The sequence below is a fragment of the Meles meles genome, chromosome 4, assembly GCF_922984935.1.
Source record: "Meles meles chromosome 4, mMelMel3.1 paternal haplotype, whole genome shotgun sequence".
Taxonomy (NCBI): Eukaryota; Metazoa; Chordata; class Mammalia; order Carnivora; family Mustelidae; genus Meles; species Meles meles.
The window spans coordinates 59,252,300-59,269,784 of NC_060069.1; the positions used below are offsets into that span (position 1 = coordinate 59,252,300).

The window sequence follows — 17,485 nt, forward strand, 5'->3', positions numbered from 1 at the left end:
GGCTCCAAACCGCTGCTCTGAAACACTCTGCCCTGTCCATGCTTCCTTGAGCAGGCCCCAGCCGTCGCCTTCTGACCAGCTTACTTTGACAGAGCATTGCCAACTTCCACCACCCATCTCTAATCTCATTTCTTTCACTTCTTAAGTTCATTTCCTATTGCACACCCACAGCTTTGTGCTGTTCATCTTTCCATCTTCAGGCTTTGACTCTCTGAGCCTGAAAGCTCTAGAGAGAAGAATCCAGAAGCAGATCCCTTTCCTTGGCACTTCACGCACCCAGCTCTGCCCACTTATCTGACCTCATTCCCATCCCTCTCCATAGCCCACAGCACCCCAGCCACATGCCCTTCTTTGCCAGGACGTGCCAAGCTCACACCTGCTTCAAGGTCATGCCATCTGCTATCTCTTTCCCAGAATGTTCTCTCCACAGACCTTTGCTCCATCTCAGATCTATTTAAAAGGCACCTCCCCACCTCTCCTAAATCCCCAACAACTGACCCTGGCTGACTTTCTTCTTGGCATGCATCAGTACTTGAAATTTTATAACTTATCTCCTTGTTTATTATCTCTCCAGAGATTATATACTGGAGTATAATCTCAATGAAGGCAGATACATTTTCTAAATTACTGCAACTCCAGCACTAGAATAGCATATGACGTGTAAAAGGCACCCAAAAAACATTCGTTGAACAAATAATGTAATCATATAACCAATTTCCATAATTGACTACCTATAAACCAACAGAAAAGGGATCATTGCAACAAAGCCCTAGAAGAGAACCACAACACACTAGTAATTAACAATGACCTCTGCTACTGGACACTTGCAGGCACCTGCTGTCTACAAACTCTGAATTTGTACTCCAGATTATGTACCTATGTCAAAATTAACAGAGCCCACTTCTCTGGGACAGCCCCTTTCAAATTGCTTTCGGATATGTCACCGGATTCCTGTAACGCTTGACAACAGTTCTCACCCAGCTTCAGTGCAGGAAGCCACACCACGCAGTTACGGTGACATGTCCTGCAGCTGAAGACAGGCTTCCCCGGCACATACTGTGACGGACAAAGGCCGCGCTTTGCACCCAGATCTGTGGGGGGGACACTTACGCTCTCTGGAATTCTGGGATGCTGAAGATGGCCTGCATGACAGAACTCAGGTAGCAGCTGTTGCCCAGGTTCTTGAGACCCGTGTACCCGGGGCCATACATGGGCTTCAGCTTTGTCCCAGTCTCCTGGATCACTTCCCACTCGCTGACCCGCGGCTTGATGTCATTGTCCCGAAGCCCGTTCTCTGTCTGGGACAAAGTCATTGAAGGAAACCAACTTTAGTTGTATAATTATCACCCAAAGCTCACATCCCAAGAATTATTTCTAACAGCAATGGATATTCCTGCCCCTTTGTTCCCCAAACTAAGCAGAAAAATCATCTAGTTAAAGAGACTGATGTAGTGATGGTGCACAAAACTGTCAGTGTATTTAATGCCACAGACCGCACACTTAAAAATAGTTAAACTGGCGGGGCACCTGGGTGGCTCAGTGGGTTAAGCCTCTGCCTTTGGCTCGGGTCATGATCTCAGGGTCCTGGGATTGAGCCCCACATCGGGCTCTCTGCTCAGTGGGGAGCCTACTTCTCTCTCTCTCTCTCTCTACCTGCCTCTCTGCCTACTTGTGATCTCTGTCTGGTCTGTCTGTCAAATAAATAAATAAAATCTTTTAAAAAAATAGTTAAACTGGCAAATTTTATGTTATGTATGTCTTTCCACAGTAAACACACACAAACACACACACACACTTTAAAGATTTAAAAATGAAAGGGAAAGAGACCAAGAGGAAAGGAGGTAGGAGGAAGAAAGACAAATAGGAACAGAAAGAAGCTAGTAATTTTAAGGGAAAATACAGTGCAATTCAGCGAACAGAAAGGCAAGGCCCCTGGACAGGAAAGTGAAGGAAAATCATGTGCCTTGGAAGTGCCTTGAAACAGGAGGGAGGTTTAAAGAGGAGCAGAGAACATAAACTAAAGGGGGACGTGAGTGAGGACGAGGAAACAGAGTGGAGGAGAGCCCGAGGAGAGGGAGAAGGGCGGGGAGGGGAGGGCCCGAGCACAGCACGCACACCGCAGCAGCTCCTCACAGGAACAGACGTTACACAGTCACGACACCAGCTTGAAGACACAATATTGGGGCGCCTGGGTGGCTCAGTGGGTTAAAGCCTCTGCCTTCAGCTCAGGTCATGATCCCAGGGTCCTGGGATCGAGCCCCACATGGGGCTCTCTGCTCCACGGGGAGCCTGCTTCCTCCTCTCTCTCTGCCTGCCTCTCTGCCTAGCTGTGATTTCTCTCTGTCAAATAAATAAAATATTAGGGAAAAAAAAAAAAAAAAAAGAAAACACAATATTAACTGAAGCAAAGCTTTCCCCATCAACAACAACATGTTGGCTTCTTCTTTCCACCCCCGAGCTCAGCTTCCCCTCCTGAAATTAATTAAAGTGATGTCGGTCACAGATAATTTTAAAGGTCATCTTCCAGTACCTTCTCGCTTCAGTGAACAAGGAGTGATTCATGCAACTCTCCATCAAAACAGACAGAAATTTCACAAGTAAACTCCAACTAAAACAAATGGTACTTTTGACGAAGTGCCATTTTTATTATAACATAAAAAAAAATGTAAGCTGGTAACCAAAAGAAAATGCTAATTAATTAAATTCAAGAAGTGAAGGCAAACGTTAAAACCTAAAACCTATAAAAGTAAGATTCCTGTTACAGCAATTACATATTAAAGAAACTAAAGGGTTCCCTCCCTGCAAGGTAGGAATACAGACAAAGTAGACCTTCTTACCCCATGCATATGAAGCATATCGATTCCAAAATGTGCTAAGTGCTTGGCCAAATGAGGATCCAAAACAGGTTCCTCTTCTTGAAAAGAATAAACATCTACAAGGTGAAGAGAAAACAAGGAATGAGATCTTTTATCATGTCCTTCAATATTCAACATGTATCTATTGAGCTCTCACTGTGTACCGGGCTTGGGATACGTCGGTGAATAAAGCCAACAGAAACCTCCTATGAGTTACACTCAACTGGAGGAAAGACAGATGATCAACAACAAACATAATTAATAAGTCTATTTTGTAATTATACCCACATATCAACTTTTTACTTTCAGAAAGTTAATGTTTTAAAGGTTTTCTAAAACAAAAAAAAATTGAAAAGCAGTGTCTAAAGTTAAAATAATTGAAATTAGACCAGTGTCCATGCCTAACAATTGATTTTGTAACCAAAACGACACTGACATAACAACAGTGCAGGAGGAGGGAAGGGTAGGGGAGGAGAGAGTGGCACCACCTACCGTGGAAGGGAGAGCCTACGAGGGGACAGAGGGGACATACAGGCCCTCAGGAGCCCCTGAATAGCTAGAGTGAGGTGTTAGGTCCAAGACAAAACAAAATTCTGCCTGTGGAATCCTCCACAGCCTCAGACCTATCAGCTCACCAGCTTCCACCTCCCACCTGCCCCTTCACCCCTTTTTTCCAAGACTAGTGTCCATCCCCAGTGGATTCGGTGGAGACTGTTCAGTACGTCCCAAATGTGTCCACCCCATAGCACATACAGCAAATGAGGGTGCACATGGCTCAGGGGGTAACTCGGGCGGTTCCAGCCACCCCAGGCCTAGTCCACCAGTCCCAGGGCCTGAGGGATTGGCATCTTGGCCTTCTTGGCAAATCCCCCAAGAAGCTCTCAAAACCACCACCTTGTATGTCCTTCCACAGTAGCGCAATGTGGGGGAGGGGACAGATATCTTCAGGCCCATTTTGCAGATGAGGAAAAGAGGCTCATAAGGTTCAGTCATTTGCCTCAAGCCCCGCAGGTGGCCCAGAACTTAAGTGTCCGGGCCCCTCACCCAGTCCTTTTTCTGCTACAGCAGACTATTTCTTTAGTTCTCTCAGAAGACTCAGAGACTTGATGAAGCACCATTCCAAGCCCTTAATTGGAAGGGAGAGTCAAAAACCACAATTTCTTCACTCCTAAATTAGAAAAACAAAACCTATTACAGGGAAAATAGATATCAAGATAGCAGGGGCTCCTGGGTGTCTCAGTCAGTTGAGAGTCCTATCCTTGGTTTTGGCTCAGGTCATGATCTTCGGTGGTGGGACTGGGCTCCATGTTGGGCTCCATGTGAAGTCTGCTTGAAATTCTGTCTTCCTCTGCCCCTCTCACTTATGTTCTCTTTCTCTCTCTCTCTAGAATAAGTAAATAAGGGCACCTGGATGGCTAAGTCAGTTAAATGTCTACCTTCAGCTCAGGTCATTATCCTGGGGTCCCTGGATCAAGTCCTGCATCAGGCTCCCTGCTCAGCACGGAGTCTGTTTCTCCCTCTCCCTCTGCCCCTCCCCCTGCTCCTGCTCTCTCTCTCTCACTCTCTCCCAACTAAATAAATAAAATATTTTTAAACAATAAAATAAAATAAGGAAGTAAATTTTTAAAAAGAAAAAAATAGCATTCTTTAGGACACTAAAAGATAGATTGTCCAATGATTGTCCTCCTCTTTGGAATAGCACCAGGAGGAAAAAAAAAATACACACACATACAACCTATGGTGATCTTCTGACCCAAACCCAGATATGTGGAGATTCACTGCCACCAAAGGAAGTTAGTCTTTCTATTATTAATAGATTAGATGTTGTATAGCTTTCTTGGCTGTCCCTCTTCCTCCAGGGGCCCATTTTAACTTATAGATAGGCAGCCTTCATTTATAGTCTTCCTTTAGTATAATTCAGAGCTCTCAAAAGCAAAAACAAAAGACAAAATCCCCAGCCCATTTAAGAAAAACTTAAGAATTTCTTAAGGAATTAAGAAAAAGTTTAAATGCTAAGACCACCAACAAAAATCTTTAATAACTTGAAAGAAATACATAAATAATATTTTTTAATTTATGGCAAGTGACAAGAAAAATACCACTCAGATACTGACTGAATGTGAAAATAACATTCCCTAGCCACTTTAACTTCGGTTATTATTAATGAGTGAAATAGTTTTGAAGACTTAAGATTTTAAGCCTCTAATTATTTGAGCTTTATTAGAAAATAACAATGTTGCCAGAGCTGAACAGTTGGCATTGGCCTAGGATTTTGAAATAAGTGAAAACCACACAACACTCTATAATTCTTAATTTGTTAGACTCAGGCCATATTGAGAAATTAATGTTTCCTCCCTCCAGTCATTAACTGCTCCAAAGATGTGACATGATTTGGTCAGACACACAGTTATTTTTTTTTACCCCAATGACAACAGTTGAGTGAGTAACACACAAGAAATCTAAAAAATGAACTGTGATCCTCGAATTTGGCAAGGATGAATAACTTACAAATGACATGTAGTCACAGAAAAAAAAATGTGAAGTGGACTCAAGAAAGAGCACTGTAAGATGCTACTGAGATGGTACAGGGGCCCCTGGGGACAGGCAGTTTCACAGATGCTGTGGGCATCTCCAGAAGCTTCTCCTGCAATCACCAAGGCACTTAGGCTTCTTCTTAGGTAACCTAGTTTCACAACAGAAGAGCAAACACCCTCTCCTATCTCTGTCCCTCCTCACTCCCTTCCCACCAAGAACCTCATCCTCGCTTTTGCCAAATCAATGTCTCCTCCCACAGAGGAAAGTTTTTATTTGTTTATTTGTCTGGTGATCTGTTTCTTGGTTTGTTTGTCACTGCGCTCATGGAGACCCGGAATGGAATTTGATATGGGGGCCATTTTTATGACCCATGCCACCACCATGGCCTCGCCTAGGTGGTCCAGACTCCTTGGAAGAACGGATTCCAAGTTGCAACCTCAAGGTAAGTAGGAGGTCCTCATCAAACAGGTATATCCTTACTGGGGAAAAGGAAACCGGGATGATCAGATCACATTACCATTAAATAGTTGAGTCCACAACCTGCTTGGATTCCATGTTCACTAAGCGGTACTCTAAATATAAGTCAGCTCCCTGCAGGAAAGGAATGTACTGGTCAAGCCAACATCAACATCCCACTTACAGGCAGTTGTGGTTCTCACTATAACCTAAAAAATAAACACTTTCTCTCTTGCGAGTTGAATTAGCCTCAGTGAGCCGAGCAAATATGGAAATGAGACCGCTGGCAATGGTATCTTCACCAGGAGGTGGCCACCCACCCCTGGACAGAGGGCACCCTGCGCTCCTGTGCCTCAATCTCCACAAGGCTCATCCTCAGACATTAAGGGAAACTTTGGGCATGTTTTCATAAACTTATTTGGCTTTAAAACAAATGAGTTATAGCTAGCCATCTATTAAACAGACTTTAAAAAAGTAACGTAGAATTGATGTATCCCATAAACTAATATGATAATTAGACTGAAAATAATCATTAAAACCAACTCTGCACAAGACAAGCAGAAATCAAATCTGGATCTTTCTTCAAAAAGTGAAAATTATTTCAGGTGAATGAATTTAAGAACCCTCATCATAGGCTAGATGATCTACATTGCTGTTTGTTTTATGCCTTCTATGATCAAAACAGGAATATTTATTCAAAAATCTCAATTATATAAGGAAAAGTTCTCCCTCCTCTACAAACAAGCAAAACAAACCAAAAAAAAAAAAAAAAAAAAAAACTTAAGTATAGCAGACAATGAATTAATATTCTTAGCAGCTGAAGAGTTTTTTTAAAAACCAAGAAGGAACACCTACACATAAGCCTACTAGAAAATCAACCTAAGAAATTCAAAAATAGAACTACAAATTGGCCAAAAATACTATGAAAAATGTTCAGTCTCACTAGTAAAGCAAATGAAAACAAGATACCAGGTTAGCGAGGGTTTTTAAAAACAACAAATACCCAAAGTTGTCAAAGATTTGCTGAAATGGGTATTCTCATACACTGTTAATGGGAATGTAAATTACTGTAACTGCTTAAAAGAGAAATTCAGCAACTAAAAATTTATTTTTTTATTGTGCTATGTTAGTCGCCATACAGTACATTATTAGTTTTTGATGCAGTGTTCCATGATTCATTGTTTGCGTATAACACCCAGTGCTCCATGCAATCCATGGCCTCCTTAATATCCATCACCGGGCTCACCCATCCTCCCACCCCCTCCCCTTTAAAACCCTCTGTTTGTTTCCTAAAGTCCATAGTCCTTCATGGTTCATCTGGCAACTGAAAATTTAAAAGGTTCAACCCTTTGTTCATAAAAATTGATCTTAAATATATTGTCAGACAAACATCCAAAGATTTCCATATATACAAGGATGCTCATCAGAATAGCAAAAAAATTATAACAATTAACAGGAGAAAAATTAAATGATTTATGGAACTATCATGGGATACAAAAGAGTATTTAATAACATGAAAAATATATATATGCATGTATATTTAATGTTAAATAGAAGAAAACAAGGAATAGAACTTTACACAGTGTGATTCCATTTTTGTAAAAATGTGGGGCAGGGGCAGTTTGGGTGGTTGTATAAGAATTGATTAAGGCCCTAAATCAGAAAACAAAACTGAAAGGAAATATCCAAAGTGTGAGAAGTGATTTGACAAATGATATTACTGGTGATTTTTGTTTATGTCTCTAAATTTTTCTGTTTTCTTAATATGTTACACTGAATATCTGCTCCTTGTGTAATCAAGGGGCAAAAATAACGTGTTCCTTCCTTGAGCTGAAAGGAAAAAAACTTCAGATGAAAAAAAAGAAAAAAGTCTAAATCATAGTTTGAAAATTAGTTTCATGCTCGAAAGAAAGCTTCTGGAAAATTAAAGACATGTAGCGAACAAAATTAGCCCTTGCCATTATTATTAGCATACATTTAGATATAATCTAATTATTTAAATACTTACATACATGCCAGTCAGTTTATTTAACAAAAGTATTCATGCCTACCACGTGTAAGATTTTATATGGAACCCAAAGATGAGTGAGACATAGCTCTGCCTTCAAACAACCGAAATTTTAAAACCAAGCCATGTATACAAATAATGGTAGTCTTAAGTTTAAGTTGTTCTGGGAACTGGACTTCTAATAACTGGTCTTATCAAATCACTACAAAAACCAACACAGAAAGAAGATACATGCAGGGCATCTGAGTTGCACAGTCAGGCATCTGACTCTTGGTTTCCGCTCAGGTTGTGATCTCTGGTTCCATACTCAGGGTAGAGTCTGCTTGGGATTCTCTCTCCGTCTCCCTCTGCCTGCACCTCACCTCACACTCCACAACTGCATGGTCACAAACACATGCACACACGCTCCCTCTCTCTCTAAATGAATAAATCTTAAAACACACACACTCATTCAAATGATCCCCCCCCTACAATGTTACCCATTAGAACTCCTATATTACAAACCCTTCCCTCTGTAGCCTTAGGATGGCTGCCTGGTACAGCATTCAACATAATGGCCTGTAAGCAACTTGCTGTAACCCTCAATCCAGCGGCACGTCCCGACTTTCCTCCTCCGATCCCGGTACTCACAGGATTCACCCTGGATTGTGCAGAGGGTTATCCTCTTGCAGCTACTTATCTCTAAGGAGCTCAAAATCAGCCCACTAACTCTGGAAGCAGGAAGATTATCCAAAATGTGAGTCAAGAGAATCTTTACGTGGCTAAGCATTTGGCCAGCCCTCAATTACAAAACAGATGAAAAACAAAACCAGTTTGGTGGAAAGGCATGGTAGACAAGAAGTGTGCCATAGTTAGAGAAAACACCCTAGCCAATTAACTCTGAAGCAGGCTAATTCAGTCCAAAAGAGAGAACAGAAGAAAAGACGAATGTCTTGGTATGTCTCCTAAAAAAATCATCTGACCTTAGAATAAGGAAAAAATGGAGACTAAAACTTGGAAAGATGAAGAAGACTGACCTAGGTGTTGGTGTAGATCTATGCTTACTTGATAAATGTTTTCAATGATGGCTTAGATGATGGATTCTTATGGCCCTTGCTCAGCATTTAAGTTTCTCATTATTGATCACAAAATGGTAGATGGAAAGAATGGTGCAAACATGGTCAAAAATTAACATTTGAGAACATATGGTGTGAGGACATAAAGAAAAAGGACGAATTCTAAAGCTGGCAGTACAAGTAGGAACCAAGTCTAGTCCTTGGCCACCAGCCACTGTCAAGGACTCTGACACACAATATCCTTTAAAATCCCCCTCCTTTATGACTCCATTTCTAAAATGATGCTAACTCCCATCATGAATTCTAGGGCTTCCCTCTACTGTTTTAATGGTGGACTTGATTATCCCTGCTCACTTCACAAGTCCTGGTTCCTATCCCTCTGTCCTCTTAGCCAAGAGATATACAGAAAGGCAGTAATAACAAGTAACAATAGCAACCTACTCATATTAAGGCCTTACTATGCACACTGGGCTAAATGCTTTTGGTGCACCAACAGATCTATGAGGGAGCTACCACGATCATCCTCCAGATGAGGAACGTGAGGCTGAGAAGGATTTGAAGACTTGCCCGTAGGAGGCAGAATCAGGATTCAAACCTGAGCTGCATCCAGAGCCTACACTCTCCAACCAGGAATGAAGGCACCATTTCAGTTCAGAGGAGCCATGGCAAGTTCCCAAAGCCAGTAAGGGCACACTCACCCGCCCCATCAGGAGTGATGGTTCCCAGTTTCACGGCCAGAGGGTAGCCCATGTCTCTGTAATGCTCCAACGCATGGCCGTTGCCTCCAGAGCTGTCAAAGAACCACTTCCCACACAGCACAGAGCCATCGGTCAGATTCAACCAGAGGTTTTCCCGCAGGTCACACCTGGCACACTTCCAACCACTGAAAAGTCAGGGAAGAGCAGTTAGTATCACTGGAACGCAAGGTATAGCTAGAAAACTAACATCCAAGAAAATGGACGGTGTCGAGCTGGGGGTGCAGGGAGCGGTGAGTAGAACAAAGGAAACCGCTGCTTCCTTCCCCTTCTTCACCCTTCAGAATGTTAGTGTCACCCCTCCAGACCAGCAGGACCAATCCGTATACTGCCTGCCTCCACGAGGCTCTTCTACTTTAGAAAACTGACACAGTGGGGCGCCTGGGTGGCTCAGCTGGTTAGACATCTGCCTTCGGCTTAGGTCATGATCCCAGAGTCCTGGGATGGAGCCCACATTGAGCCCCCAGCTCAGCGGGGAGCCTTTTTCTCCCTCTGCCCCTCTCTTGCTCTGACTTTCTCTCAAGTAAATAAATAATCTTTCTAAAAAAAAAAAAAAAAAAGACCAAGTAAATAATCTTAAAAAAACACAGAACCTGCAGTCAAGAGGTGAGCTCGTTTCCTTCAAATTCCTACATGAGGGGCAGTGGAACTCAAATAAGTCAAAAACATGCAGGATCCCATGTGCATAAACACGTCAAGATCTAAAGCATTAACCACACCTAGTAAAACCCATTTAAACAAAATCCTACTACACAGCAGATCTGAACGAAGTAGAAAGAATGTCAAATTCACTGAAGTTTAATGTCAGGTACATGCCAAGTACCCTACAGAAGTTTGATCATCTAATTTTACTTAACACCGTTCAGAATCAGTATCCCCAGCCCCACAGTCAAAGGGAGAAACTGAGGCCCAGAAGTAAGCCTGCCTTCCTCTACGACCACACAGAATGTGAAGGCAGCAGTCAGGGTTCCACAAGACTAGAGCACCTGCCTCTGTCCACACAACAGACCTAACAGGAGATGCTAATATGCCCAAAGAGCATTCCAGCCACAAGGGTGACAACCAAATGTTGTCACAAATGTAAATGTTGTGTTCCCCTAGAAGCAGATTCTGAAACAAAGGTCTGAAGGTAAATGGCTTGTATAGGAGGTGATTCCAGGAAGAAATGGAGGGAAGGAAGACTAGAAAGGGCAGGAAGCCAGTCTAGGTATGTCAACAAGCAGATGACCACCATATAGTCGGGGAACACCAGGAGACGGCCGCTCGCGGAGTCAGGGTCCAGGATATTCATCCAACCACACCACAGTCACTGGTTGAGGGCTGTTCCAGGAGGACAGGAGGGAGCATTAACTCTGTGGCATTTCTCACTGTCCCATGCACAGGCCTACCTGGCCTCAGCAAGCAGAGAAAGCCCTCAAGCAAAGAGCATCTTCAAGCGGGTGCTTGCTGCTGAGAGCCGAGGGGTGGGGAATGAGCTCAGGGGTATGGACTGGCCATGCTCAGCCTCTACAAAGGTACAGATCTTTTTAGAAAGAATTTTGAGTTTAGTTTCAATCAGAGGCATCTGGTAATAATATACATAACTGCCGGTTCAGAGAAGGGGTAGAAACATAAATATTCCTTTGGCCAGTTTTAAGGGGTAAAGTTCCATTTCGCTATCTGACACTCACCTTGGAGGAATCCGGACTCCATTGTCCAACTGGGTTAGATTATTGGCATATTTGGATACTGGCAATTCATTTTCCCATGTGTCTGGGTCCTGCTTTCTATATGGAGATTTTGAGCTGAGAACGGCATCACAAGCAATTGTTACCTGTAATACAAACCCAGATGTTATGTGTAAAAACAGCTTGAGAGAAAAGCAACTTCTAGTAAGCAAGTTTAAAAGTTTATTAATAAATACAGCCTGATCCAAAAAAATTCAGACAGCAGTGACCATAAGAGCAAGATCCCAGTTAGCAGATTCCAGCACTTTCCCCATGAATCCACCTCAATTTTGTCCCTAACCTGGAGCGTGCAGTATTGACAAGGATAGAAGATAGCAAGGAACCCAATCCAGTTTGTAAAGCCAAGCAAAGGAGTCAGATTTAACTATTTCTTAGCAAGCACAGTGAAAAGTATTCGGTGAAGGATTTACAAGACTGAAATTAGCTACAGAAAAGCCTAGGATTTACCCAAGTGAGTGTTTTCCTCTAACAAATATACACCCAGATATCCAATATCCTCAACTCATCACACAATGGCATGCAGTCAAGGGTATTTGAATGGAATGCAAGCAGCATGGCTCCATTTCTTAATCTGGTGCAAATGTGACCTTGGACAGGGACAAGCCTAGGTGTCTCTGGCCAGATCAGTCGACATCATGAGCAAATCTGTGATGTCCAGCTTGGCACCAACTGACCACAGGGGAGGGGGTGCAAATTCTCTGCTTTCTCCTAAACCCAATTAATCCAGCACATATGCCTATCGCTACATTTGCTATTTGTTTAATGCTGTAACAACTATTCCTAACTGTCTTTAAAATCATATTCTGGTGGGAATGTAAAATGGGGCAGTGACTTTGGCAGTTTGGTAGTTCCACAAATAGTTAAACTGAGCAATTCGACTCCTAGGTATATATCCAAGAAAAATGAAAACATGTGCCCATGCTAAAACTTACACAAATGTTCATAGAAGCATTATTTAAAATAGCCAGAAAGCAGAAACTACCCTGATGCCCACTAACGACAAATGGATAAATAAAATGTCATATGTCCACACAATGAAATGTTATTCAGCAATAAGAAGGAATGAAGGCCTGATCCAGGCTACAATGTGAATGAATCTTGAAAATACATGCTAAGTAAAAAAGGCCAGCCACAAAGAAGTACATATGTTGTATGATTCCATTTATATGCAATGTCTGGAACAGGCAAATCCAACGAGACAGAAAGTAGATTAGTGATTGCCAGAGGCGGGGAGGGATAACAGCTGGAGAGGTGATGAGAGTATTCCACAAGGAGACAGTGGCCATGGATGTCCAACTCCCAACACAAGAAAAGCCACTGGATGGTTTAAAAAGGTGTTGTTGTTTTTTTTAAGATTTTATTTATTTATTCAACAGAGAGAGAGAGATCATAAGTAGGCAGAGAAGCAGGCAGAGGGTGGAGGGTGGGGGCAGAAGCAGGCTCCCTGCTGTGCAGAGAGCCTGATGTGGGGCTCGATCCCAGGACCCTGAGATCATGACCTGAGCCGAAGGCAGAGGCTTAACCCTCTGAGCCACCCAGGCACCCCTAAAAAGGTTTTTAAAGCAAAGTTTGTATTCTACCTCGCTAACCGCCCCCCCCCCCCCCGCCAATTAGCCGAACTTCATGCAGAGTGATTTCCCCTGGGTAGCCCTAGAACTCATTAAGAGACAGTGAGGGCTGCTGCCTCAGTTTCCTTCCCATGCCCACCCAATCCCTGAGCAACTCCTCTCACTCCTACACTGAGAAGCTATTTGGAACCTTTCTCTTCCCAACTTCAGTCACACTCGTTTGGCCCCAACCGCTAACACAGCTCACCCAGACAGCCACAGCAGCCTCCCACAGATCCTTTCCCCCACACCTACCCCCTCCACTACACAGCAGCCAGACTGGTCTGCTGGGAATATCAGATCCTCTCCTGCTCCTGCTTCAAATTCTCCACGGTTCTACCGATGGATGACATGGAGCAAGGCACCATCAGGAGTAAGGAAGAGGTCTCCACCCTCAAAAAGGTTATACTCCATGACATGCCAGGCATCCATAAATATATCTAAACCTTTTTAAAAAGAGAGTCCCACTCACCTCTCACCAAAACCACTTTTATACAATTAGCCTTTCTTTTCAATTACCAAAGTTCATCTCCCACTTCCTTCCAGGAATGCTGCTAGAAAACAGAGTTCAGGTCACCCCAAACCCTTCCTGATGCTCCGGGTTTGGGCTACCTAAACCCTTCCGTGCTGCCTTAGTGCTTGGGCTGCACATCCTAAGCTTTTCAGTCTGGTCTGCTATTATAATCTCTTGATTGCTACAACGACTGTCTCAGTCTCTTCCCTGTCCTCCTCTGAATCTTCCCCACAATGCACAATAAGGTTGATCAAGATTTGAATACAATAGGGGCGCCTGGGTGGCTCAGTGGGTTAAAGCCTCTGCCTTCAGCTCATGATCCCAGGGTCCTGGGATGGAACCCCACATCGGGCTCCCTGCTCAGCAGGGAGCCTGCTTCCCTCCCCAACCCCACACCCTCTGCCGGCCTCTCAGTCTGTCAAATAAATAAATAAAATCTTTAAAAAAAAAAAAAAGATTTGAATACAATATTCTCTCTTTTCTTTGAAGAACATGTTGGTGACACTGAACAAAATTTCCTCAAACTTCCAGGCCACTACCAAACCCTGATCTAGTGTTTTCAGAGAATCAGCTGAAACTGCTTAGCAGCCTTTCGTATGGATCACAGCTGAAGATCAGGATCTGTTATCCTATAATTAGGCCATGAATTATCTTTCCCTGGATTTGTTGTCTTGAGCAAAGAGAAAAAAACTTGGTACTAGTCCTGGCTCCATCCCAGGCCTCACAGCCCTCAAATTCAGTAGTGTTCTGGAACCGACTCAAACTGGCTCACAGAACTGATGGTTAAATTTTAAGAAATTCTGCAAGATGGTTGTGAAACACAGCCATTATTGAAAATTAAATTATAAAAACACAATCAGGTAAAATACTTATTTTTTAAAAAGTAACAGACATTCAAAACTCTTTCCTTCCTGTTCTACTGTATCTTACGATTTTCGGTGTGCTCTTGAGGTTATTTACATGTACATTATGTGACCCGTGGGAATTTTATACAATGGGGTGCTGCTACACATTCTCTTTTCAACACAGCTTCTGGAGACATCCTGTTAGCCTGAAATCAGCCATGGTGGGAATATTTACACCACGGAAATCATCAAACGTTACAAAGCAGGCCTTTCCCCCAGGGAGCTGGATGCTAAATATTTACAAGCACACCACTGCTTGAGTTCCTGATGTCTAAAATGAGGCACTGGATTTCAGGCTATAAGATCCCTACTGAGCTCCAAATGCTATGTCTCTGTGAATGCCACGTTACTGAGAGGTGGTTTAACGTTCTGGTAGACTCCACAGTGTTCCTATCTGAAACAGAATTTTTTCTGAGCTGAGACGCTCAAAAGATGAAGGAAGAATCATCTGGTTGGGTGATTTTCAGCTCAATAATTTTTGTTATTCAAAAGCTTAAAAAAGAGTCTGCCGTCAGCTCAGGTCATGATCCCAGAGTCCTGGGATCAAGCCCCAGTTCCAGCTCCCTGCTCAGTCTCTAGCTCACTCTGGTGCGCTCTGTCCCGCGCATGCGCTCTCTCTCCCTCTCTCTCTCTCCCTCTCTCTCTCTCTCTCTCACACATACACACACACACTTGCTCGCTCTCTCTCTCCTCAAATAAATAAATAAAATCTTTCAAAGCTTCAAACAAGAATATCAAACACCAAAAAATGTAGCAGAAGCACAAAAAGATAGGAACTAGCACCTGTTACATAAATAAATCCTATCAGCTACCATCAGATAAACCCAGGCTTTTCCTTCAATCTCTCCACTCCAACTTTCAAATAATGCTCCCTCTCCTTTTTAGAAAATGTTTGTTATTTCTTTTTTTTTTAAAAGATCTATTTATTTATTTGACAGACAGAGATCACAAGCAAGCTGGGGGGTGGGGAGCAGACTCCCCACTGAGCAGAGAGCCCAATGTGAGGCTCGATCCCAGGACCCTGAGATCATGACCTGAGCCGAAGGCAGAGGCTTAAACCACTGAGCCACCCACGCACCCCCTATGTTATTCCTTGATTCTAAAAGACTCTATATTAAAAATTGTAACATATATTCTTGGGATTCGGATTTCTATGACCCTTCACCTTTACTTAAATAAAAGTGTTCACACTTCAAATTATATTCTGAATATAGGATTAATTAAAAAACACTTAAAGGCTCCTTCATTAAATTTTTCACATAAAGACTTTTCCTTCATAAGTAAGCGAGAGAAAAATCATTTCTCATGACATTTATTCATCATGTGCTTCTTGATCTCTTTTCTGACGGCAGACGTAAGAGTTACATCAAACAAGAGCAGGCAGTGAGAACTCTCAGTATCTTGGAGATACAAGCTTTAGAATATCATTTCAGGTAATGGGGCGAGGTAAGACCATTTGGCCCACTCATACATTTTATCCTTGGTAACAGCCACATGAGTCAACACAGGGAACTGGAGAAAGGAGAGGTAATTTAATTCTCTATGCACTGCTAAACACTGTGCACTTAGCACTAAAAAGGATATGTCACATCTAGTAATTAGAGGAAAGAGGTACAGTAGCTAAATACACAACATTTTCATTTCTATGGTCTTATATTTAGGTAGAAAGTAGGTCAGGGGCAGAAGAGGTGGCATGGTAGAAACCTGGTCTCTAATGACATGGGAACCCCAAGCACAAACACCCCCTCCCTCCCCGGACTGGCACAGGCAAGTGAGCAGGTGGCCGTAGATACAAAGTCACACAATGTCCTGAAGATTCCCAGACCTAAACACCTGGCTTTTGTTCTGGGGGAGTGCCAGGAGGGAAGAAGAGAGCTAGCATGTCTAAACTCCATGGACACTGACCTCCCTGCTCCCCGGCTGTTCACAGAGGGAAGGAAGAAAAGAAAGGGAAGAGAGCAAAGGAGAGATGATGGGGTGGTAGAGACAACACAGGAAAGGAGGAAAGAAGAGGAAAAATGCCTGGGTCTTTGCAGGAGCTCCGTGCCTCCTTATGGGCTCCAAGTACAACAGAGCGTGTCTTCCTCACACCACCCCTGCTGCCCCCAGCTTCGTGCTGTTCAGGAAGGTGAATGTTGCACCACAAAAAACAAGGGCGGGGAAGAGAAAGAAAAAAAATTCACCACTGAATCGAAACGCCAAAACCTAGAAAGTAGTCTTAGTCTTCATGAGGAACAAAACTTTCAAGGAGTCTCACATTACCACGGAGCTCCCGCAGACCTGTGATTTGTAAACGTTTGGTTATTTTTATAATCGTGTTGCTGTTGCTTCAGCAGAGAAATCCTTATTTTTCCCAAACAAAATCTCACGTGGAAGGCTAACATGCAGAAGGGATAAAAATATAGCCATTCCTCTGATCAGAAAACACCCCTCTCCAATGGGCCCTGTACATCTCAGGGGCACAGTGTGAAAATCTACACAACAGACTGTGAATTATGGTGGCAAGAAACCAGATCACCGAGGATGGGGGAAGGGGTGGCAAGCAGCCTGCTGTGGGGAGGTGGGGGACGCCAGGTCACAGGGGAGAGACCAGCCCAATGTTTATACACTTAGAGGCCCACAGAGCAATGGAAATACTGTGCAGCAGAGGATATCTGGCCGAACGCTACTAAAACCTCATCCTGCAAGACCCTCTCACAGAGAAGAAGCTACACGCTCATGTTTGTGCTCATTCTTCTCCTCTTCTCTCATTCAACCTGCCTTCCCCACCCCCTGCGTGCACACACACCACACACGCACACACACCTGACACAGAGAGTCACGCGCATCTAGCTAGCAGCCGTGCACACTCACTGACCAGGGCTGGTAACTCCTCAATATTTGGTAGTGCTATTTCATAGTGGTCTGGGAATATAACAAGTTTGGCTTCGTCTTCATATTCATAATCGTCGCTATTTAAATCGTCATCAGTATCTAGATCTGAGGAGAAAACAAAAACAAAGAACAAGAAGTGAAGAGAGAACATTCTACACCAAGGCAGCACTCACTGGGAAAGCCAGAAATCCACA

At 43.2% G+C, this 17,485-nt stretch overlaps 1 protein-coding gene across 4 annotated transcripts in view; it reads right to left on the reverse strand.

Annotated features, from left to right (window-relative positions):
- Nucleotides 1-17,485, reverse strand: part of USP13 (ubiquitin specific peptidase 13) — a 113,531-nt gene that overhangs the window by 53,317 nt on the left and 42,729 nt on the right. For all 4 annotated transcript variants that reach the window (XM_046003049.1, XM_046003048.1, XM_046003047.1 and 1 more), the window contains exons 4-8: nt 17,275-17,396; nt 11,335-11,477; nt 9,608-9,792; nt 2,838-2,932; nt 1,111-1,298 (exon numbers count right to left, since the gene is read on the reverse strand). In XM_046003049.1, coding sequence (XP_045859005.1) covers nt 1,111-1,298; nt 2,838-2,932; nt 9,608-9,792; nt 11,335-11,477; nt 17,275-17,396 — 733 coding nt within the window. The remainder of the gene's footprint in view (nt 1-1,110; nt 1,299-2,837; nt 2,933-9,607; nt 9,793-11,334; nt 11,478-17,274; nt 17,397-17,485) is intronic.